General features: G+C 37.3%; 1 protein-coding gene across 1 annotated transcript in view; it reads right to left on the bottom strand.

Annotated features, from left to right (window-relative positions):
- Positions 1 to 25,550, bottom strand: part of SLC13A1 (solute carrier family 13 member 1) — a 76,124-nt gene that overhangs the window by 40,200 nt on the left and 10,374 nt on the right. Inside the window, exons 2-6 of the mRNA XM_060020813.1 lie at positions 16,033 to 16,161; positions 14,054 to 14,190; positions 11,490 to 11,677; positions 10,823 to 10,880; positions 10,696 to 10,744 (exon numbers count right to left, since the gene is read on the bottom strand). Of these exons, the coding sequence (XP_059876796.1) occupies positions 10,696 to 10,744; positions 10,823 to 10,880; positions 11,490 to 11,677; positions 14,054 to 14,190; positions 16,033 to 16,161 (561 nt within the window). The remainder of the gene's footprint in view (positions 1 to 10,695; positions 10,745 to 10,822; positions 10,881 to 11,489; positions 11,678 to 14,053; positions 14,191 to 16,032; positions 16,162 to 25,550) is intronic.

Raw genomic sequence — 25,550 nt, forward strand, 5'->3', positions numbered from 1 at the left:
TGGGGACAGTGGGGTGGAAGGTGGGGCTCTCACCATTCAACATATTAACTGTCACTCAGTGTCCCTGTTTTCATTGTGAAATCTGTTCCTGACCCTGAACTCCTTCCTGTCTGCTTTACTGTGTCAAAAGACTACACTTCCCGGCTTCCCTGGTGGCGCAGTGGTTGAGAGTCCGCCTGCTGATGCAGGGGACGCGGGTTTGTGCCCCGGCCCGGGAAGATCCCACATGCCGTGGAGCGGCTGGGCCTGTGAGCCATGGCCGCTGAGCCTGCGCGTCCGGAGCCTGTGCTCCGCAATGGGAGAGGCCACAATGGTGAGAGGCCCGCATACCGCAAAAAAATAAATAAATAAATAAATAAAGACTACACTTCCGTTTGGTGGAGGAGGAGCAGCTGCATCCATGTAGAGGTTGGGAAGAAATTTGTGGATTTAACTGTTGCATAAAATTTTTTAACTTACCCTCACTTTTCAACATTTTGAAAAACTTTGAGGGCTGCTGCTAGGTAAATTAGATTTTTTTTTTTTAAACATCTTTATTGGAGTATAATTGCTTTACAGTGGTCTGTTAATTTCTGCTTTATAACAAAGTGAATCAGTTATACATATACGTGTGTCCCCATATCCCCTCCCTCTTGCGCCTCCCTCCCTCCCACCCTCCCTATACCACCCCTCTAGGTGGACACAAAGCACCGAGCTGATCTCCCTGTGCTACGCAGCTGCTTCCCACTAGCTATCTATTTTACATTTGGTAGTGTATATATGTCCATGCCACTCTCTCACTTTGTCCCAGCTTACCCTTTCCCCAGCCCGATAAAGAAGATGTGGTACATATATACAATGGAATATTACTCATTCATAAAAATAAACGAAATTGAGTTATTTGTAGTGAGGTGGATGGACCTAGAGTCTGTCATACAGAGTGAAGTAAGTCAGAAAGAAAAAGACAAATACTGTATGCTAACACATATATATGGAATCTAAAAAAAAAAAAAAAGGTCATGAAGAAGCTAGGGGCAGAACAGGAATAAAGACGCAGACCTACTAGAGAATGGACTTGAGATTGCTTACTTTTGTAACTTACTGTTGACTTAGAATTCCACTTTCATGGGATAACTGAGGCATTTTCCAGCCATTCTTTAACTTTCCAGCTTCCAAAATGATTTTGCTGTCATCTCCTCTCTTGATATTTTTATAATTGTGACGTATGACTTAAAAATCTATTCTTGTTTTAATGGAGATTTGGGATAGAGTGAAGGTAAATGGACCTATTCAATCTGCCATCTTATTGGAAGACGCGATATTTCTCTTTTTACATTAAAAAATCCCCAAGAAATAAATGATTCTTGACTAATAATTATTGCACAGATTGACCTTAGTGCCTTCATGGCCCATACATTGGTGGATGATGGAGGTAAAGGGAGAGGAGAGGAAAGCTCCAAGTGCACAGAGAGACTGACAATAGGGCCCTGCCCACTTCGTTCACTCTTGGCATATTGAGTTTATATGGGCTTGGTAAGTGGATAACAAATTATCCTTTCTAGTTTTAATTAAACTAGCCCTCCCATAATGTGCTTATGGCTGTACATGATTTCTACAGGAAATGACTTATGTAAAAAAAAAAAAACACACACCTAGAATGAAGATAATATAAGAAAATATAAGAGGATATCCTTCTCCTACCTGTGGTATGAATTCTTCATGAAGATCTAGAGAAGATCTAATTAGCAATAACCTGAACAACTCAGGAGAGCTGGTAACAAATTTGAAGTTATCAATAACTCCTTGAAATAGGATTTATATCCACTGTAGTTAATAAAGAATTATGATGCATATTGTGAATTGGGATGTTTGTTTATATAGTAATAGTATAACAAATAGATATTCAAAATTTAGCACTCGAGACAGGACTTTTCATAAAAATTCTGTTTCTAGCAATGTCAAAAATCAATTAAATCCAGGATTTATTTTACAAAATGTTATATCCTAAATGTTAAGTATGTAGAAGCTTCCTTTGTAATTTCTTAGTGAAGAGCAAAAAATCAAAACATACATGCTATTAGAAAAAAATCCTGTTCTTTTTATAGTGGTAAAAATGACTGAAATGATATATAAATAATATAGCAGCATAGGACGTCAGTATAAGTGTGTGTGTGTTTGTGTGTGTGTGTGTAGGATGATATAAATAATAAAGAACAAAAAGAAAATAAAAAAGAATGCAGGAAAGAGAGATGGAAAGAATAAATATTTAGAAAAAATAGAAATCTGGCACTAAAAATTATTCTAAATTTATAAAGTCACAGAGAGTTCAAGGGGATCAGACTTGTCAGGCAAAAATTTCTAACCTGGATAAAAATGCAAAAGCCAACAATATGCTTTTTATAAGAGAAACATCTAAAGTATAAGGACATAGAACTGTTGAAAGTGAAAGGATAGAAGTAATGTCAGGTAAACACTAACCTAAAGAAAGCTGGCATTGCTATTACATTATCATCAGACAAACTCAAAGACCCCAAAACATTACCATAGATTGAGAGGGACACTGCAAAATGGTAAAAGTGTTAATTAACCAGAACATATAAACATTCTAAACATTATTACGTGATAGGGACATAATATAATCTGAAAATATATAGAAACCAAAATTGACAGAACTATCAGGAGAAATAGATATAGCCACATCATGGAGGGAGATTTTAACAAAACAGTTGCATTAATTGCTGGGTTAAGCAGACAAAAAATTGTTAGGTCACAGACAATTTGAAATTCACAACTGGCAAACTTGATCTAATAGACTTGGAAAATACTGCACCCAGTAAGTTGAAAATATGCAATCCTTTTTTAGCACAAGGAAGTATTTATCACAATTGGCCACATGCTAGTCCACAAATCTGCCTCAACAAGTTTAAAAGAACTGATGTCATACAGACCAGTTTCTGACCACAGTAAATTTATGTTAGAAATAAAAAAACAAAACAAAAAGTAGCTACAAAAGACTCATTTATTTCAAAATTTAAAACACATGTCTAAGCAGCTCATGGATCAAAGACTCTAGCGTAATGGAAAGCAAAAAACACAAAGAACTAAAAAATACGGAATACAGCTAAAGTGGAAGAAATGGAAGAAAATTTGTCGCCTCAAATTCTTACTTTGGAAGAGAAGAAAAGCTCGAAAAAAGTAATGCAAATGTATACTTTTAAAAGTAAATGAACAGAAACTAAATGCAAAGATTAAATAGACAGAACGAAGTAATAAAGAGAAGAAACTAATAAAGTAGAACATGAAATAGGATCAAAAGAGCCAAAAGCTTGTTCTTTGATAAGACTTATAAGACATAAAATCAACATACTTTTGGAAGAATTATTCCAAAAATGTTTAAAAGCATAAGTAAAAGTATTAGTAACTAAAAGATACATAACTAAAAATACTATAGAAATTAAAGAGGTAATAAGTGAATATTATAAACAACATGCTACTAAATTTGAAATGGAATGCATAAATTCCTAGAAAAATATAACTAAAACTCAAGGAGAAATAGAAAATATGAATAATTCTGAATCCAGGAAAGTAATAGAATAATTACTAAGTATATGTATATGCCTTCTACTTTCTCCTTTCTGTTTCCTGCTAGCTGGAACAGAGAATGGATAGAGGGAGATGAGGCAGCCATCTTGAACCATGAGGTAGCCATCAAGTGCTGAGGATGGCAGAGCAAGAATAGAAAGAGTCAAGGTCATCATGATTGTGGAGCCACCATACCAGCCTATTTCTATCTTATTAAAACTATTGCTATTTTTGGTCTTTGTTGAGATGAAGAAGTAACTAATATAAGTGGTAATACTGAAAAGAAAATAAGAAAATGATTAACATGAAATTCTGGACTGTGGCTATGTTGACAAGGGGATGGATATGATGGTCTGAAGAAAGGAGATGGAATCAGAGAAGAGCTCATGGAGATTTCTAGAAATTGTTATGTTCTATTTCTTAAGCTGGGGTGTTGGTACATACCATTTTATTCGTTTTATTCTTTTAAATTTGTGTTACATTCTTTAAATATGTATATATTAAAATATTTCATAATCAAGATATATGAAAAACAGTTTGGGGACAAAATAAATCTATTCCTTTTTTAGGAAATATCATTGGAATATGAAAAGAAAAATATTGTTGAAGATTTTAGGAAACAAAGTACAGTATTAGAATAAATTTTATGGTATGGGAGGTTTATTGTACAGTTAGAGGAAAGTACAGATGCTTCCAACACAGCTAAGCTCATGTTATTTGCTAGATAATATTTTAACAATATGAAATGTGAAGAACCACATTTTTGTGATTCAAAAATGAAAGATATATGGAAGAAGAGGTATCATCAATAGTCAGTTATTTCTTTAATAACAAAATGTTTTGTGGAACCCTAGCTAAGTAAACCAGTGGAGCCCAGCTAGGGCTTTGACTACAATAAATATTAAAATCTGAGTGAGGTTGTGTTCACAGGTTGCTGCTATGATTCCTCTCTTTTTTTAATGAATATTAAAATAAATTATTTACTCAGAAGTGAATTTACCTCACCAACGGTTGCCACCCACTTCTCTCTTCTTTCGGAAGATGCACCTGGCAGAATTTCACGTGGATCGGGTGTGACCTGTTTGCTGACACCCAGGCATTTACCTTCACTTTAGTGAAGCCTCTTTGTGGGGCATATTGGATCCCCAGTGTATGTCAGAAATATCATCCTTTGTTCTGATTTAATACCATTGATAATGAGGCTTCCAAATTCTCAGCTGAATGGAATGAGTTCTCATAAATTGGATTAGTGAGTAGAATAGTTACAATTTCTTTTGAAAGTTCAACTTCATCTTGTATTCCCAGAGGCACAGAAAACTGCCAGGTTAAAAAAGGACCGAGTAAAGGGTACAAACTTTCAGCTATAAGATGAGTAAGGACTTAAGAGCCATCGCAAAACATGGTGACTGGAGTTGACAACACTGCACTCGACAATTGAAATTTGCCAAGAGAGTAGAACTCAAATGTTCTCACCAAAAAACAAAAAAGAAAAGAAGAAAGGATAAATATGTGAGGTGATCAATGTGCCAATCAACCAGATGGGGGAAACCATTTCACCATGAATACTTCATCAAATCACCATGATGTACACTTTAAATATCCCATGATCCTTTTCAACTTTATTGAGGTATAATTAAAAAATAAAATTGTAAGATATTTAAAGTGTACATCATTGTGATCTGATCCACATATACATTATGAAAAGATTACCCCCATCCAGCCCATCAACACATCCATCACCTCATGTTTCTCTTTCTTTCTTTCTTTTTCTTTCTTTCCTTTTTCTTTTTTTTTTCTTTTTTTTTTTTGGTGAGACATTCAAGTATCAGTCCCCTAGCCAATCTCAACCATACAACAGTATTATCAACTCTAGTCCCCATGTTTTACATTAGGTCCTCTGACTTTATCTTATAACCAAATGCTTATACTCTATTACCAACCTCTCCCTATTTACCTACCCACCACCCTGCCCCAGCCCCTGGCAACCATTTTTCTACTCTTTGTTTCTATGAGTTTTACTTAAAAAAAAAAAAAAAGATTTCCATATATAAATGAAGCCATGCAGTATTTGTCTTTCTCTGTCTAGCTTATTTTACTTAGCATAGTGCACTCAGGTTTCATCCATGTCATTGCAAATGGCAGAATTTCCTTTTTTGCCATGGCTAAATAATATTCCATGGTCTATACATACCACATCTTCTTGATCCATTCATTCACTTACGTTTTTTCCATATCTTGGCTACTGCAATGAACATGGGAGTGCAGATATCTCTTCAATATCCTGTTTTCATTTCCTTTGAATATATACCCTGTAGTGGGATTGCTGGGTCCTATGGTGGTTCTATTTTTAATATTTTGAGGAACCTTCATACTGCTTTCCATAGTGGTTGCACCACTTTACATTGCCACCGACAATGAACAGGGGGCTCCCTTTTCTCGACACCTTCAACAACACTTGTTATCTCTTGTCTTTTTGATGCTGCTGTGATTCCTAAAGGGTGTGTAATAGGCTCTCTCTCTCAATCATTCTCCCTCTCTCTCTCTTTCTGCTCACCTCTCTATAAACCGCAGGGCTTGGCAGGTTGAGTAAAGGAGACCCGTGAGTTGTCTCAAGTGAGGCCTGAGAGGCATTAACAATTGGCTTTGCTGCCGAATTTCACGCGGTCTAAGAGAAGGCAGGAGTAATCAAGAAGAACTTTTGTTTGTAGCACCTACTTGATCTAATCTAAAATTCCTTTTCTCCATTTGATCTAGGGGCCAGATATTCTAGAACTGATATCTCCTTACTCGGCAGCACTAATGCCCCTAGTCCCTGACATTATGACCCATGCTAATTACTGTTATATGGTTCTTAGAATTTTTGGAGAATATTAAAGAGTGCCCTCTTACGGAATTTGATTTTGAATAATAAGAATTTCACCCCCAAACTAAACAACACGTAATTAAAAGCAAAATTCAATTTGTTCAAGGAAATTTTCCTTTGAATTTTTCCCTTTGGGGAACAAGAAATTATATAAGATGAATGGAAAACAATTATTTTAGGCCTTTCATTAAAAGTGTACTGATTTTTCAGTTCCTTTCATTCAAAGATGTCTGGAGGTTTAGAAATTGAGCTAGTATAAAAATCTGAGGTATCTCTTTGATTAATACTAGTGCTTGAAAGAAGGAAAATATATAGCAACTTGATTCTTCTCTTGGTATGTAAAAACTGATTCTTGGAAACCTGGAACTCATTTCTTATGGAAATAATATGAGTGATGACTGGTCTCCCAATTGCTCCGTTGGAACCTGACAAATCTATTCCCTCATGTATGTCAGTGTCATTTTGGGGTCTTCCTTTTTTCTTGTTCCTTTTCTTCTCTAAAAATATTTTAGCTACTTTTGGAGTAATATAGAATTTATGGTCAGTTCGGTCTAAGTACCTACCCACCATTTTTATTCTGGGCATGAGTAGGGAGTTCTGCTAATGGGTGGGCCATTGCCTATAGTGAAAAGGGAACTTGGTGAGTCATGGAAGACATCTCTCTTTTAAGTATGCAGCTTAGGAATATGACTCTTAGATAGGAGTGCTTCTTAATCAGTTCCTGGAATCTGAGGAACTGCTGAATATCCATCAGCTTCAAAACCAGCATATAATCATCACCATCAGCTGCTGCAGCAGCAGCAGTGGGAAAATTATCATCAAATTATCATCGTTATCATCTTTACCAAAACTTTGCAGTTCTATTAATAATAATTTTAGGACTGATAAAGTATATAAAGAACTCATACAACTCACTAGCAAAAACATCCAACCAACCAACCAAACAAAAATCCCCAGACAAGCCAATTGAAAAATGGGCAGAGGAACTGAATAGACATTTTCACAAAGAAGACATCCAAATGGTCAACAGGTACATGAAAAGGTGCTCAACACCACTAATCATCAGGGAAATGCAGATCGAAAGTATAATGAGTTATCATCTCACACCTGTTAGCATTTCACATAGCATTATGCTAAGTGAAATAAATCAGACAGAGAAAGACAAATACTGCATGGTATCATTTATATGTGGAATGCATAAAAGCCAAACTCATAAAACAGAGAGTAGAGTGGTGGTTACCAGGGGCTGGGAGTGGGCAAATGGGGAGATGATGGTCAAAGGGTGCAAGCTGCTAGTTTTAGGATGAATAAGTTCTGGGGATCTAATGTACAGCATGATTATTATAATTAGTAATACTATATACATAGCTGGAAGTTGCTAAGAGAGTAGATCTTAAATGTTAACACTGCAATAAAGGAATGGTAATTATGTAATGTGATGGAGGTGTTAAATAAAGCTATGGTGGAGATCATTTTGCAATATGTGAGTATATCAAATCAACACGTTGGTGATTCAGATGTGTAAAAACATGGCAAAATGGTGCAAATTACCAAAAAAATCTATGACTTTCCTTTTTTTTCTCTTCTTTGAAATTTATTTTAAACCATCCCCTCTCAAAAGGAGTAATATTTGGATCTTTTTTGACTTGTAGTTCACATTCAAAGCCAAACCACACAGGATTTATTTTAATTCAATAAAATGTCCCACCAACTTCATGAAAAAAGCAGAAGACTAAAACATTATGAATATAAATATCCCTTCCATTTTATAGCTAGATTAAGTAGATATAGATTCTTCCACATAATCAGTTAATCTTAAATTATCTAGTTTAAATCTAGCAAAGAACAGGTGCAATTTATTATAATTATAACACAAACTATACAATATGTTTATATCTGAGAAGAGATGTGTAACTGCTAAAAATCAAAACATATCTTAAATGTACAGTATGTAAAAAATACTTTCATGTGATCTCTTATAAATAGCACTATTACAGAGCAAAAAGTGATCCCTTAATTTTTCTTTTACACCAAGCTAAATTTGTATATATAAAGTTCTAGAAAGACCATAGAATCATTGTTCAAAGGTCTTCTCTTCCAAACTCAGATCTTAATCTTTACTGCCTAAAATATACCCAAATTACCTTACTTCTCGCCGTTGAAAACTTATTTCCCCTCAGTGTTTCCCATCTCAGTCTGTGGCATCACCATCTGCCTTTACCTAGCTTACTGTAGCAGAGGCATCTTCTATACTTTTCCCTCTCTCATCTACAAAGTCAGATTAATCAAAAATTCAATTAGGTCCATACCCTCTGCCTTTCACATTGTTGCCACAGTAAGCTTCTTAAAGGGCAGAATTTAACATGCTGCCTCCTGGCTTCAAAGCTCTCTATTTCCCTTAAGATGAACTAAACTCTTTTGCATGGCATGAACAGCAATTTTTAACCTGGTCCAACCTATCCAAACATTTCACTTTCCACAGCTCATTCCTGGCACCTGCACTGGAGATGTTTCCCAAAAAAAGCCCTGCTCTCGACATTTTGGGGTCTTTGAATTCATCTTATTCTCTGATTATGTTACCTCTTCCTTTTTTTCTCCTTCGTTAATTAGTCAAGATAAATATCTATTGAATACCTACTCTCTGTCAAACAATGGAATGTGCTAGGGGATTATATGCTGAACCAAGTGGACACAGTTCCTGCGCTCATGGAGTTTGCACTTCCCTGATTGCACACGACATCTTGCTCCAGACTCAAATTCCTTTACCTCACATTCCCTCTGGCAATATTCCTAGATTGAGCTAGTTGCTCCAGCTTCTGGGAGATCTGGCCTCTGTGTGCACCTTTGCTGTGGTATTTATGTCACGCTTTTTTTTTTTTTTGCTGTATGCGGGCCTCTCACTGTTGTGGCCTCTCCCGTTGTGGAGCACAGGCTCCGGACGCGCAGGCTCAGCAGCCATGGCTCACGGGCCCAGCCGCTCCGCGGCATGTGGGAGCTTCCCAGACCGGGGCACGAACCTGTGTCCCCTGCATCAGCAGGCGGACTCTCAACCCCTGCGCCACCAGGGAAGCCCTATGTCACGCATTTTTTTTAAGTCCATCTTCCCCATTAGACTCTGAGCTGCATATGGTAAGGAGTAGGTCTTTTCATCAACAGACCTTCCTACAATGCCTAGGACAGTGTTGGATGTCAAATCATTGGAAGCCAAATTTAGGCATCACACCAGAAAACTGGGTTTGTAAAGATGACCACGAGAAAGTTACTGAGTGCAAGTATATCCAGCAGTTTTTAAAGCCTATTTATAATGCATTCTTCTGTAATACAGCGGGCATACTGTTGATTTTCTGTGTTTTAAAAGAATTACTTCTCTCCCTAAAGATGATAATGTTTTCATAAATATGTATTCAATTCTCATCTTAAAAACCCTTAATACACCCTGTAGCTAGTGGCTTAAAACTTATCTTTGTATTAGTTTTCTCTTTACATAAAATTCGCTCTTTCCTTGAAGATTTCTGTAAATAACAAGAAAGTTTTCTTTTTCCTATTGAGTTGCATGCTAATGCATTATAGCCTGAGGAAGGAACATATGCCCCACTCTCATATTTCTAATGCCATGGTTACCGTTGGACTATTTCTATGCAGGATTATTTTTCAATGGTCTCAAGATATATTGCTCCCAATACAACCTAGTATAGTATTTTTACATTGATTTATTCTGGGGAAATGAATTCTATGGGATAGTTTACAAAAGTCTCTTTCCTTCCTTTAATAGGCAGAATAGCTACAACAACTCCTCCATCTGTGTTTGACAGTAGCACCTCATGAATTCTGCATTGAATTTAGTGGTAAGGAAGACACTAAAGATAACTGGATTGTAATTACATGAATAGGAGTTGCTCTAAGTTCATACCCTGGAAGAAATAGGATGAGCCTAATAAAAAGGCAGCAAGATTTTAATAAGAAAATGAAACAATATTCTGAGACTAGCATTATATTTCTTTAAACTATATATGCTAACTGCCATCACCATGAACCTGGTAAAAGGAGAAAATGAGGCTGATTTTCAGAGCCTAAAATGTTTCCTATCAGGATGTTGATTTCAGTCCATCCATGAAGGCTTATCAAACCATTACAACATGCTTTGATGTAAGCAAGTAAAGTAATTTATAGACAAGGAAGCAAGTAACAGGTTTTAAAATGCACACGTATCTAACTGCAAATCTAATATAATTTTATGTATAATTATTCAGAGAGAATTAAATTTCATGTACCTTTTCCAGCTCCATCTTGCTTGAAATTTTCCCTGCATCATTACTGTATCTGAAAAACAAATTGACCCAGTTTATAATTTTATTAAAATGTAATTCAGAAAATCCTAATCAAAATAATATTCTTTACCCTGGAACTGGTTTTGTTTTCTCTTTTCTCTCACTTGTTTCATGTTCATTAACATTTTCTGCAAAACATTAAATAGAAAAAAATAATAATTTAAATGAAGGGTTATCAATGTGTGTATGTGTGAAGATGGAAGCATTATTAGAAACTGAAAATAAACAAATTCACCTTGTACTGACATAACAGTCATCATAATAAAGTATTTTACGAACACCAATATCCTCCCAACATTTTTTTTCACTGCATCAGAGCAGTTTATCAGACCAGAAATAACCAAGGTAAAATGTGATGCTGTTTCCAAATAGAATATAAGAATTAAACGTTCCCAATATTATGCAGGAAAGTCATTTCAGTATAAAAGAGTAACCTGGAGGTCTACTGATAAAGGCATGAAAGACAGAGAAAGTTCTAATAGACTGGCTGGAGGATAGAAAAGTCATACTTATTCTTTCCCTTTTGCCAGAGAATGTAAATTCAGCCATTAACTGAAAGTAAAATATTTGGGTAAATGTAATTCCCTTGTATAAATACTGGAAAATAGAGAAAGAAGAAGGTTAAATTCCCATCATGCATGTATGGACAATTAGTTCAAAATATAACCCAGAATTCTTGAGCTTTTTCTATTGCCCAAATGACTAGACCCCACTGTGGCCAAATCAACATGTGATACCATCTGTTTCCAGTCCATAGTTGGTTGATCCACTGATATAAGTCATCTGAGTAGCCTCAACCTCTGCTTCAGCACTGATGATCTGCTGGGCCACAGCCTCCATGATGGGCATCACCATGGCAGTAGTAGAGGTGTTGCTAAGCCACATAGATAAGAAGGCGGTACTGCTCATGAACCCCAAGGTCAGCCTGAAATGAGAGGGCCTTTATTATGAAGTGTGCTCTCTAGCTTCACCAGCTCCGTATCACTTAACTGTAAAGGATGTTGTTCATGAGTTGTGAATTAATTTTTTCAAAACATAGAAGGTTAAGATTCCTCCCAGATGAGGAACTCTGAGGAGAGCTATAGCCAGGTAGAAATCAAAATGGCACATGTAAGGGCAGATTTCTTACGAGGTTTGTCTCCCTGAAAACCATAAGAATCTTCTCTCTGAAACCAGAAAAATGATAAAACTTATAATCAAACTGCAAGTTGGTAGATGGTGTAACAGCTTATAATATTACACCAATATTTGAATGCCCTTTACAGATGACACATCTTCAAATACTAGTAAGATAAGGTGCAGTCAGCATTTGCATTTAAGATCCCTTATCCTTTCTTTTATGTTTGGGTCGTATCTCTGATTATTAGTATATGTGCCAAGGAGGCACAAGGGCAAGGAGGGAGGTTAATATTTATAAATCTGCTTTTTACTTGTTAACTACTCTGGTTCAATATATGGTGGGTGGAGGAAATGGGTAAAATCACTAGCTAAAATGAGGTTTCAGAATTTTCTGTAGATTCAATTATTCATGCTGTCCTGAATCTGACATCCCTGCCTGTTGTCAAGACTGGATGTATTACACTGTCTCCTCTTACAAATAGAGTAATTCTTCTCCCTTAAAAAATAACATACCTAATAGGATTTTAAACCATGTCTATAAGCTTTCAAAATCACAATTGGGAAAAAACATGATCTCTTGAGTAGGAGGTCCAAGAAAATCATTCAGAAGCACATCTTTCCATATAGAGCCATTTATGAAATTCTCTGAGTCTCTTTTGAAATAGATCTATAAGAAAATTCCACACTATAAATTCCAACTACAGATAAGGTGGATATTTTCTATGTGTAAAAGAAAACTTTTAAGAAAACTGTTTAAACAAGAAGTGATTCTTAATAAAAAAAAAAAGAAACAATTTTAACTTCAGGCACTGGCAAAACCAGAAATCTTTCAATACACAAAGGGTGGGAACTGATAAAACTTCTGCGTGGTAAAAATGCCTTAAATTGAAAAACCGCTTAGTGGTATAATGGACAGGACCCTTGCCTCACTGTGCAGTGCATGACCTCACCCCCTGGGGCCAGTAAGCAGGTAGCCAAGGAAAGGAGACACATTTCTACAGCACTTTAAGAGGCATGGAACACCATTTCATTGTAAGAGTGAAATACCCTTAATACATGTCGTAAAATTTTTAAGTAACAGATATTTTAAAAAATGTGTCTGATCTGAGTTATTGAATTTTTTTTCTATTTAACAAAATAGTTTGCTCCATAAATGATAAACACAGATGTGGTTATACCCTGGAACGAATTATGCAACATAATTCAATACAATTTTCCTATGTTTTAAAGAAAGATGAGAAGGGAAGAACCACCTAAGGCTTTAAAGCATAATGCCATTAGGTAAATGATTATGACACTGGAATTTTTTTGTTTTAGCTCCCATCTATGTTCTTAACAAGAGCTAGAATTAAAACCAAAACAGCCAGTTAATTTAATGGAAAAAAGCATTTATTTTAGTGGGGAAAATCAGTCTAATGAGTGATTTCACATTCTATAAATGAACCTTCTTAATTGCTTCACTTTGGAACAGTTCATTTAAAAAGAGAAATGTTCACCTTAGAATTTTTCTGCACATATTTGTATTTTGTCAGCAATGTCTTTGGTTCTTAACATCCTCCCTGATGATCAAGGATACTCTTGAAAGAGACTTGAATGTGTAATCAGCCAAATAAACAAGCTAGCACTGAAATCTACTCTGATGTCTGTCAGTCTTGTCTGTTGAGGTTCAAGGCTTCTCTCAGCTTTGACTCCTACAGTGCATAAAAGGTGAACGAGTTGTGTGCACTTATTCCAACCTCCCTGTAGTTAGACCTGCAGTGGGAAAGTTTTCTTTCTTTTCCTCCTCCAACTCAAGTACCTTTTTTTTTTTTTCTTTTTGTGTTATGCGGGCCTCTCACTGTTGTGGCCTCTCCCGTTGCGGAGCACAGGCTCCAGACCCGCAGGCTCAGTGGCCATGGCTCACGGGGCCCAGCCGCTCTGCGGCATGTGGGATCCTCCCAGACCGGGGCACGAACCCGTGTCCCCTGCATCGGCAGGCGGACTCTCAACCACTGCGCCACCAGGGAAGCCCCTCAAGTACCTTTTATATCACTTTCATATTTGCAGAGAAAAATAAAGTCATGACTTACACTGCCATACAAATGATTGTCTGGGTATGCATTACTTATCTGTTTATTTGCTCTGCACAAAAATGGTCTGTTTGGAATGTAAACCTGGAACGGTAAACACAGTACTTACTTACCATGCTGGGTTCACACCCACCATCATCACCATTCTCAGAGCAATCCTTTTGTGCAGATTCCATTTTTCTATTGATGTTGCTAAACAGATGACTCCAGTTAGCAGTAGGTGAAAATCTTTGAAATAAGCAGATGCCACCTGAAATTACAGTTAAACCCATTATTTACATTGGTGGGGGGAAAACATTGCACCAGAAAGACATTGTTTCACTGCACTTAACTTTGACCTTCAACTACATGATCTTTCTATTTTGTTGAAAGAAATGTAGATGTGTTTGAATACAAATTTAAATAAGTTCCACATCCTTACCCAGAAACAGTAGTGCTATGAAAAAAGTATATAGAAAAGAAAAAGGGTACCCATATACTAAGTTTTTAAAGAGCTGAGCAACATCAGGCAGGTGCCTTCTATGCCTTAATTTCTCCATCTGTAAACTGGGGTTAATTAGTTTGTACTCCTATGGCAGAACGGCCATGACTATGATCTGGGAAAATCTCAAGTCAAGTTTTGGCGTGCCAATATCTTTATCACCACCATTATACCAAAACGGCAGTCACTCTTGTATCTTGAGTGGAGACTAGTAGAGTATACAGATACTTGGGCAACCACTTGCAGCAGGACTTACCAAAGAATGCTCTGAAAGGTACATAATATTTTTCTTTAAAAAAAAAGTTTCTGGGCTTCCCTGGTGGCGCAGTGGTTGGGAGTCCGCCTGCCGATGCAGGGGACACGGGTTCGTGCCCCGGTCTGGGAAGATCCCACATGCCGCGGAGCGGCTGGGCCCGAGAGCCATGGCCGCTGAGCCTGCGCGTCCGGAGCCTGTGCTCCGCAATGGGAGAGGCCACAACAGTGAGAGGCCCGCATACCAAAAAAAAAAAAAGTTTCTGTGGTCAAATAAGTTTAAAAAACAGAGTTTTCTATGATTCTAGAATTTTCTTTCTTGTAGGCCTTCTCAAAACCTTTAAACACTAGTGTATACTATCGCTCTCAAAGTGTGGGATACCCTATACTACATATTTTTCAAACTTATCTAATCATAGAAACCTTATTTAAAAATACCTCATGGTACTGATATTCAAGAGACCTGACTTTACAAAATGCTTGGCTTAAATTGAATCACAAGGCTGTGGTAAAATCTTCTCCCGCGGAAAGGGGAAGAGAACTGTATCATGGGTATTATGGGTTAGTTAAAAAACAGAAGTCTCCACCCACGTTACAGGACAGATGAGCCTCATGAAAGCAGTACTGGGCCCAGGCAGAAGATAGAAATCCAAAGGTGATAAATTGCATGGCCTGGCATCTTGAACATGACATCTTGCCTGAGAATGTTTCAGCTGTGGTTTAGGCAGTTGTGTGCTGGGTGGCTGAAAGCTGCATGGAGATAGATATTCTGGTTTCAATGCATTTCATGCTTTTAATGGGAAACTGAATCCATTTTCTTCAGATGGGTACCCTTAGATTGTATAAAGGTAAGAAACACCTCTCAGCATGAATAAACTCTCAGCAAGAACAAAATGGAAATACATGTGAAAGTTAATTTGGCCTTATCTTCTGAAATGGCAGTTTTCTGGAAAAGAAAACAGGGAAGCTTTTTCTTCATTAGAAACAAAAATTGCTTTTCCAACACTGTGTGAGACCGAATTCTGTTGACTAGAAAAAGCTGATGCAGGACGTGAAAGAATTGGCCCTTTTCTTGGGAGGTAGGCACCGGGCATGGATGTCAGCCTGGGAAGATTGGAAACACATTTCTCCTGCTGGCACACATGACTCAAGAAGCCACAGTCTGTGTTTTGTTTTTGTCCACCTGAAGGTGGACACACATGCAGAATTCTAGAGGCAAGAAACAGCTGGAAGTTTGGAGGACTTATGTGGAAGCCTTATCAACAGGATTATTGATCCTTTTAAATACAGCTTTCTCATTGGAAGTAGCAGCATGAAGTAGGGAATCTAATTATGTCAAACATTCGCAGGAGAACTTACCTTCTTGGAAGGCATGATCCCAAACATAGGGAGCATTAAGGCAGGCAGCAAAGCTGTTACCGACAGAGGCAAAGCTTCTGTCAGCCAAAACGTGGCAACGACAAACAGGATGTAGGCACATTCTGCTTCCTGGACAGAACAAAGGCAAAATGCCAGGTGAAATAATGAGGCTGGGAAATTATCATTCAAACCACAATCACATTTGCTGGATAGAGTCGAGTCACAGAGAAAGTTATGAAGAAACTCTGAAGGTCCCTGCCCGTTTGAGTTGGGCAGCAAAATGGTTATTTCTGAGGGGTTCCAAGAGTCAAAATTTAATACACATGAAAAACCAATGACATAAAAACATCCTTATTTGTTATGTTTCCTTCGCATTTTCGTCAAAACAGACAACAGCATGCAGTCAGTTTTCTGTGTTCATGTCAGCGTATATAATTGTTTGCCCTCACCTTCATTTGGCCTGTGAACTGTACTCCCTGCCTTTTCACTGCATTTCTTGGTTGGGTGGGAACCATGCACACTGACCTTCCTCTCCCTCTACTAAAAAGGGAAAATCAACCTAGAAGAAAAGTATTGGTGTACTTTTTTACAGGGAAAGAAGGACAGTGCCCTGTTACATGCATGGATAAGACTGAATTTGCTCCTAAGTGACACAGACCTGGAGGTGAAGAGCCTCTGCTTTGCTTTTTAGAAAGACAGCTGAGCTCCTGGGAAGACACAGGGGGACTCAACAGGATGGAGACTCTTAATAGAATGTTTTGCTTTGCTAGGTATAAAACCGTGGGTTTCTATTTTAGGGCATTGTTAAGGAATGGTTGGAATTTGTCATTGTGTTTGGCTTATATAAATAATTTTGATATGAAATCATCCAGGATGTACTAAGTGATCAGTAAAGGTTAGCATCTCTTATAGGCTTTGTTTTGCTCTCACACTGCTTAATCTCTGCAAATTCTGGGCTGTGTTTGAAAAATTTACAAATTTACAAAAACTGCTGTCTGAGTTTACCGAGGTCTTTTATTTAAGGCTTTCCCAGGACAATAACATTTCTAGCTCTGCTGCCCTCTGATTCACCTACCTCAGGGTGAGTCCTCTGGGCCTGGTATTTACTCATCCAGAAATCCTGTACTTTCAGTGGGTTTCTAAGAAATTCTTAATAAGCCATGATTGTGTCATGTCTCTGTTGTGCTTTTTCAAGGAGAAAGACTAAAGGTGTTTTGATGTTGACAATATTACACAAAGTCTGCCTCTATAATCTTGACAAACAATAAAAAACAGTGAAACAAAGCTGAGCTTTGACTAAATCTTCCTGACTTGCTCTGGAGAGAATCTGTGAATATGAGCTTAATTTAAAATGCCAGTGTAGGGCTTCCCTGGTGGCGCAGTGGTTAAGAATCCGCCTGCTAATGCAGGGGACATGGGTTCGAGCCCTGGTCCGGGAAGATCCCACATGCCACGGAGCAACTAAGCCTATGTGCCACAACTACTGAGCCTGCGTGCTACAACTACTGAAGCCCATGCACCTAGAGCCCGTGCTCCGCAACAAAGAGTAGCCCCCACTCCCGGCAACTAGAGAGAGCCCGTGTGCAGCAACAAAGACCTAAGGCAGCCAAAAATATTAATTAATTAAAAAATAAAATAAAAATGCCAGTGTAGAGAATGACCAGGCCTGCTTTTTCTCTTAGTTAGAACACGTGGATAACCCCAAAGCTCTTCATTATGACCCTATGTTTTCTATCATACTTACAAGAACCTAGATTTCAAAGATAAAAATGGACCTTTTTATTATCTTGCTTTTTAATCACAACCAACCAGTCTCTTGGTCCTATCCATCCCCCTGTCATTTTACCTCTAAAACCTGACTTTCTGCTTCCATTCTACTTCCTCCACTGCAGGCAAGGCTGTTCCAGAATGAGGTGATCTTTTAAAAATCTGCTTCGTTTTCGTCATTCCCTTTCATGAGGCTGGATTAAGGGACTAGCTACCCTGACAAGTGTCTGGTGCACCAATCTATAAGGGACTGCAAAAACATCAGAAAAATAAATAGAATATGGTACCAGTGAATTCTGTTCACCACACATAACCCCTGCCATAGTGTTGAAATTTCATTTCCACATGGGTCTACTTCAGCTAGACACTCATAGTCTGCTCAGATGGGGCAACTTTGGGGACAAAATAAAAAGCAAAATTTCAAGTATTATTTGCTTGTGTAGATGGCTTTCATGTTTTAACTCGCCCAGCCCTGATTTAAAATGATCAAGTCAGTGATTTTTCAGTTGTTTATTGAAAAGAATCCAAAATCCTCATCTTGCATTCAAGGCCACCTTCACTCTAACTGTAAGACTCACTCCAGGGCTTCCCTGGTGGCGCAGTGGTTAGGAATCCACCTACCAATGCAGGGGACACGGGTTCGAGCCCTGGTCCGGGAAGATCCCACATGCCGCAGAGCAACTAAGCCCATGCACCACAGCTACTGAGCCTGCGCTCTAGAGCCCGTGCTCCTCAACAAGAGAAGCCACCGCAATGAGAAGCCTGCGCACTGCAACGAAGAGTAGGCCCTGCTCACCACAACTAGAGAAAGCCCGCGTGCAGCAACGAAGACCCAACGCAGCCAAAAACAAAAAACAAAAAAAAACCTCACCCCAGTACTTCCTGAAATATTTCTAAAGAGTCTTATCTATATTCCTGCTTCATATTTGGGTTCTGATCCCTGCTCCTCATCATACACCCTTCTAAACTCTAATCCATAACATTCAATCAGGCAGTCATACTAGTGAGCCCCCAGATACTCTTTTTTTTTTTTGCGGTACGCGGGCCTCTCACTGTTGTGGCCTCTCCCGTTGTGGAGCACAGGCTCCGGACACACAGGCTCAGCAGCCATAGCTCACGGGCCCAGCCGCTCTGCAGCATGTGGGATCTTCCCGGACCAGGGCACGAACCCCTGTCCCCTGCATCGGCAGGTAGACTCTCAACCACTGTGCCACTAGGGAAGCCCCCAGATACTCTTATGTGACGGCTTCTACCTGCGTGTGACCATACCTTGGCCTCTTGGACCCTCTGACCTAGTTTAACTATGTAGACAAAGCAGTTGCGAACTGATGGCCAAATCTAGCAAAAAATACAGTTTACTTGACTTACAATGGTATGTGTGTGAGTGTGTGTGCATTTAATTTGAGTCAAGATTTACAAACAAGCAGATTTCATATTAGATTTAAAATCCAGATTTCTGGCTTCTCTTGAAAAACGAAGGAATTTGGTAACATTGGAATCATATTCTTCCAGGTCAATAATTCTCCAGACTTGAGGACTCCGAAATTCCCCTTTAGAGACTGACTTGTGCTTTTCAGTTCTGCACAGTACCTCTGCACCATCTCGCGCACTCTCTTACCTGCTTGGCCTTAAACAGCATTTGAGTAAAATCTCTGGTAATAAAAATGCTGCCTACCTGCTCTTCCTTGCAAATCACCAAGTGAGAATCAACACTTGGATCGCTCACTTGGATTTCTCTGCCTATCAGCTGTGTGGTCCATGGACCAACAGCATCAACATGATCTGGGAGCTTGTGAGCAATGCAAGCATCTCAAGCTCTTCCCCAGGCGTTCTGAATCAGGATCACCATTTTAAGGTTCCCCAGGTGATTCTTACATAAGTTACAGTTTGAGAAGCCCTGGGTTACTACCTCGTTCGAGGAAGTAACCTTTCGGACCTTCCCTTTTATCATTATCCCTGGGTCCAACTTGCAAACCAGAAACCTGCTTCCAGTAAGTGTCTGTTTGCTCAAGCTGAATCCCTAGACTCATAATCTATTGTGAAAACTTGGCCATTCTTCAATGTGAGGTTCATATTTACATCTTGTCTATGGAGCTTCCCACAAACACTTACCTACATTTCATATTTCTGCCTATGTGTCCCAGGAGATTACAGCTGCATCTGGCTAAGGCACTATATCTGTTGTCCCTGATAGCTGCATTCCCACAATGTGTAGGAAATGCCTCTTTTTCCCATATCTTAAGGAAGCTCAAAGTCTAGAAAAGGAGGAAAACAGATGTATCCCCCTTTGAATGGGTAGGATGGCCATCTTTGTCAGTTTTCATGGCATAGTGCTGGTTTACACCTGTTGGGCAGGTATCCCTTTTGATTAGCAATCACTTTCATTCTCCAAAGTGTCCCTCTTTGGCTGACAAATTATGCAGTCATCCTATTGATGGATCTATCCTAGGACTACCTCCTTCCTCAAATTCCTGTTTTCTATTATGTGATCTTTCTTGGTCAGGCTTGGAGTCCTGGACAGGAAAGTGTTCTTTCCTATTAGCACTTTAGGCCTTCAACAACACAAGGTTAATCCAGGCACAAAGTCAAGTATTTTAAGAATCTTATATTAAATATATATAGGATTTTTTTAAAAAAATCAAAGATCTGTGGATGTTTTTGTTAAGAAAAAGAAAGAAACAAAAGATAGAGAAAAACATTTCATTTGTTATTTACATTATATTCAACAAAACTAAAATGAGGGTGAATGATTTTGGGTGAACACGTTCTTCTGATGAAGAAGAAAGTTCAGGAGTTATCTTAGTGCTCACAACTCAAAAGTCATTCTGAGGGCTTCCCTGGTGGCGCAGTGGTTGAGAGTCCACCTGCCGATGCAGGGGACACGGGTTCGTGCCCTGGTCTGGGAAGATCCCACATGCCGCAGAGCGGCTAGGCCCGTGAGCCATGGCCACTGGACCTGCGCGTCCAGAGCCTGTGCTCCGCAACGGGAGAGGCCACAACAGTGAGAGGCCCGTGTACCACAAAAAAAAAAAAAAAAAAAAGTCATTCTGAATGTTTGAACCATTCTGAATGTTTGTAGAACCATCTCTGAGATAGAGGAAAAAATTGCTTCATTATATCACTGGAAATTCTTAGAGTGACCCATTATCTCTAGCTCTACCATCTTTGTCTCTTTAATTTTTTTCTCTTCCCTCTCTTTCTCCACCTTCTTATCAAGCCCCCTACTCCTAAAACAGAAGGACACCACTGTAACCACCATTATACACCACAATCACCAGTACTACCACCACCAGCAAACACTGATACAACAGTAAAAGACCAATTGTCAAGTAAGTTAGACTGTGGGTGAATCATTTCCCTCTCAGTCCCTCTCAAGTCTAGTGAAAATCGTGAGTACATCTGTTGTCTTTATTAAAATTAACCTTGCAACCATAACAAGTAAAAACTTGAATCAAATTCTGTTCCACAGATAGCAAAACATTTTAGTATTATAAATTCTTGAACTGAGTGACAGCAACACAAGTAACGTCTACTTTCATTTTGTTTATTGTGAAGGAAAATATAGGAAGGAAAAAAGATTCAAAATTATGAGTAAGACTGATCTTACAGAAATATTTTTTAAGTCATGATCTCTTCTCAAAATACTATATGAAACAAAGGGGGAAAAGTCCAGAGGACTTCCCCAAAAATAAAAACACCGATTTTCTGTTAAAAAAAACCTATATACCCTCTACCACTTCCAAAAGTTACACCGAGAAGTTCAGCAGACCACATCCACCAGGCAGAGGCAGCTATGCAGAATACAGATATTGTAAATTCCATTCGATAGTGTGAGGTGTAATGTCACTTGACTGTGTTTTCCTGGTCTGTGTGTGTACGCTGTGCCTTTCTGGCTCATTTAGGGCCATCTCCACCTTTCCTGTTAAAAGAAGATTCTCTCAAACTACCAGAGAGATTACGTGCAGATGATTACCAACCAATATGGGCAAGAAATTCCTGTTCCTGACTGACATATACACATTACTATATATAAAATAGATAACTAATAAGGACCTTCTACTGTATAGCACAGGGAACTCTGATCAGTACTCTCTAATGACCTATATGGGAAAAGAATCTAAAAAAGAGTGGATATATGTGTGTGTATAACTGATTCACTTTGCTGTACAGCAGAAACTAACACAACATTGTAATCAATTATACTCTTATAAAAATTTAAAAAAAGAGATTCCTGATCCTTGATATTTTTGAAAAAATGAAGCATAAGAAGCCTTCTAGCAGTATATGTTTTAAAAGCATTTTTTAAATTATGAAATATTAAGAACATATGGAAAATTATATAATAAACACATTCGTACACATATTTTTAAATGCTAATATTTTGCCACATTTGCTTGAATTTTTAAGAAATAAATAAAACATTCAAGATTTATATACACCACTCCACTTCCTTCTCTGAAATCCTGAAAGTCAACCACTATCTAGAATGTGTGTCCTCTCTATCCATGCTTTTGTGATTTTACTACATGTATTTACTACATTTTACTACATTAATGCATTAATAAACATCATGTGGTTTTGAGATTAAATAAGATTTCCTGTATATGTGATTTTTCAACTTGCTTTTTCACTCAATGTTTTATCTATTTCAAGTGCATTCATGTTGATACATGAAGGCCTATTGTTAATTTGTTTTAAATGGATAGAGCATTTCTTTTTATAAATACATTAGAATTCATATGTCCGTTTTTCTACTGATGGCTGTTTACGGGCTACGAACATCTTTGTACTTAGTTCCAAAGTGAATATAGGAAAGAGATTTTCTAAGCTAGTGTATAAAAGTAGTTATCGAAGTTTCTGAGTGGAAAGTATGCAAGATGGTTGTATCAGTTTATACAGTATTAGCACCAACAATGTGAGAATGTTCCGTTTCACCAACCATTGGCATACTGGACTAATTTATTTATTGGACAATCTGATAGTATGGAAAGTTCTTCTTAATTTGCATCTGCTTGAATACCACTGAAGTATTTTTTTCATGGTTATTGAACATAATTGTTTCTCTCCTGAAAATTACCTTATTTATAGTCTCTTTCCATCTTTCTGTTCAGTTATTTCTTTTTATCATGAATTTGTGGAGTTATTTTTAGATTCTTAATAATATTTCTTTATAAGTATATATTTGCAAATATTTGTCTTACTCTCTGACTCATCTATGAAATTGGTTTTATTCTATTTCTGGTTGATAAGAGGATTTTAATTTTAATGCAGTTATTTTAAAATCCTTTCTGTTATATTCTGTGCTTTTACTACCTTGTATGAGAAATTCTTTCTATATTCTATTATATTCCCATATTTTTTTCTAAAACTTAAAAAGGCTGTTTTCAAGTGTAGGGCCTAAATTTACTTGTAGAAGAATCTGAAGCCTTTTTTCTAAATGTATAACCTAAATGCCCTGGCTTTTTTTATTAGATGGTCCATCTTTGGTCCATCTAATTTGTGTTGCTATATTATTTCCTGTGCCAAATCGCTACAAATGCAGGCACATGTGTTTATGGACTCCTTGTTTTGTCCCTCAATCACCTACTCCCCCCACCGCCTTTCAAACATCAACTCTTGCAGAATTACTAAACTCTCTTAACTACTATAGCTTTTCAATAAGTTTTACAATCTGTACCTCAAGTCCCTTATCTTACATTTTTCTCAAACTTGCCTTGATAGTTTTAGGCTTTTACATTTTGAATTTTAGATTTTTATTGAAATTACACAGAATTTATAAAACAAGAAATGGCCTTAAAATATTCCCATCTATGAACACTTTCATTCATTTAGGTATTCATTAAATTCCTTCTATAATATTTTGAAGTTTTCCCCATAAGGGTCATGTAAATCTGTACTAGACATCTTCATTATTGTTGAAAAAAATGAGAAATTAATCTAATTATCATCCTTTTGTATAATTTTTGTTCTCTTTACTGTTTGGTAGCTTTAAAATTTTCTCCTTATCTTCGGTGGTTTGAAGTTTCATTTATGATGTGTCTAAACATGGACTAATATTTAATTAAATTATTTTGTACTTAGAAATGCATATTCTATCTGAGGATTCATATCTTTTTTAATTCTGAAAATTTTAACCATTATTACTTTGAATATAATCTCTCTTCTAGTCCCTCTTTTTTCAGAAGGAATACGTTTTACATGTATGTTGGAAATTCCGAACTCATCCTTCAAATTATTCTTTCGTGTAAAGCATATTTATTTATTTATTATTCTGTCTGATTTTTAGGTGAATTCCTAGTATTCTTTCTTATCAGTTCACTGATTATGTCCTCAAGTGTACTCAGTTTAAAGTTTACAGTTTATTATATCTTGAGTTTTTAAAATTTGATTTTTAAAAGAATTTCAGAGACTTTATTTTTCATTTCCAAGATTTCTAACTAGTCTTTTTTTTTATATTCACCTGCTCTTGGTTTATATTTCTTTTTTTAAAAATGAGGATTAATAGATACACAAAAAACTGCACATATATATTGTATACAGTTTGCTGAGTTTTGGATATATGCATATACCTGTGTAACTATCACCACGATCAGGGTAACAAACATATCCATCATGTCCAAAAGTTTCCTGAGGCCCCATTCTGGGTTTTGTTTGTTTTTGTTTTGTGTGTGTGTGTATGTGTGTGTGTGTGTGTGTGTGTGTGTGTGTGTGTTAAAAATACTTAACATGAGATCTACCCTCTTAAAAATTTTAAGTGCACAATACAATATTGTTGTTAACTGTGGTTACTGTGCTGTGCAGCAGATTTCTAGAACTTGCATAACTGAAACTTTTACCTGTTGAACAACTCCCCATTTCTCCCTCCACCCAACTTTTGGCAACCACCATTCTACTCTCTACTTTTATGAATGTGACTATTTTAGATACTTCATAAAAGTGGAATCATGCAGTATTTTTCCTTCTATCACTGGCTTATTTCTCAGCATAATGTCCTCCATGTTGTCGCAGATGACATGATTTCATCCATGTTGTCTCAGATGACATGATTTCCTTCTTTTACTTTAAGGCCGAATAATATTCTGCTGTCTATAGATAACACATTTTTCTTTATTGATTCATTCATTGATGGACATTTAGGTTGTTTCCATATTATGGCTATTGTGAATAATGCTGCAATGGACATGGGAGTACAAAGACTAATTCAAGATCCTGATTTCAATTCTTTTGGCTATATACCTATAAGTGAGACTGCTGCATCATACATATGGTAGTTCCATTTTTAATTTTTTGAGAAACCTCCATACTGTTTTCCATAGTGACTGCATCATTTCATATTCCCACCAACAGTATACCATGGTACCAATTTCTCCACATCGTCACCAACACATCTTTTTTTAAAAAAATTAAAACCATTCTAATAGGTGTGAAGTGATAACTCACTGTGGCTTTGATTTGCATTTCCCTGATGATTGGTGATACTGAGTACCTTTTCATATGTCTGTTGGTCATTTGTATATCATCTTTGGAGAAATGTCCATTCAAGTCCTTTGCCTATTGTGTATTTTTGGTACCCTGGTCAAAGATCAGTTGACTACATATGCATGGTTTTATTTCTGATTTCTCTATTCTGTTTCATTGGTCTATATGTCTGTCTTTATGCCAGTAAGATACTGTTTAATTACTATAGTTTTGTAATGTGTTTTGAAGTCAGGAAGTGTGATGCCTCAAGCTTCATTCTCTTTGCTCAGATA

This window comes from Delphinus delphis, chromosome 9, assembly GCF_949987515.2.
Source record: "Delphinus delphis chromosome 9, mDelDel1.2, whole genome shotgun sequence".
Lineage (NCBI taxonomy): Eukaryota > Metazoa > Chordata > Mammalia > Artiodactyla > Delphinidae > Delphinus > Delphinus delphis.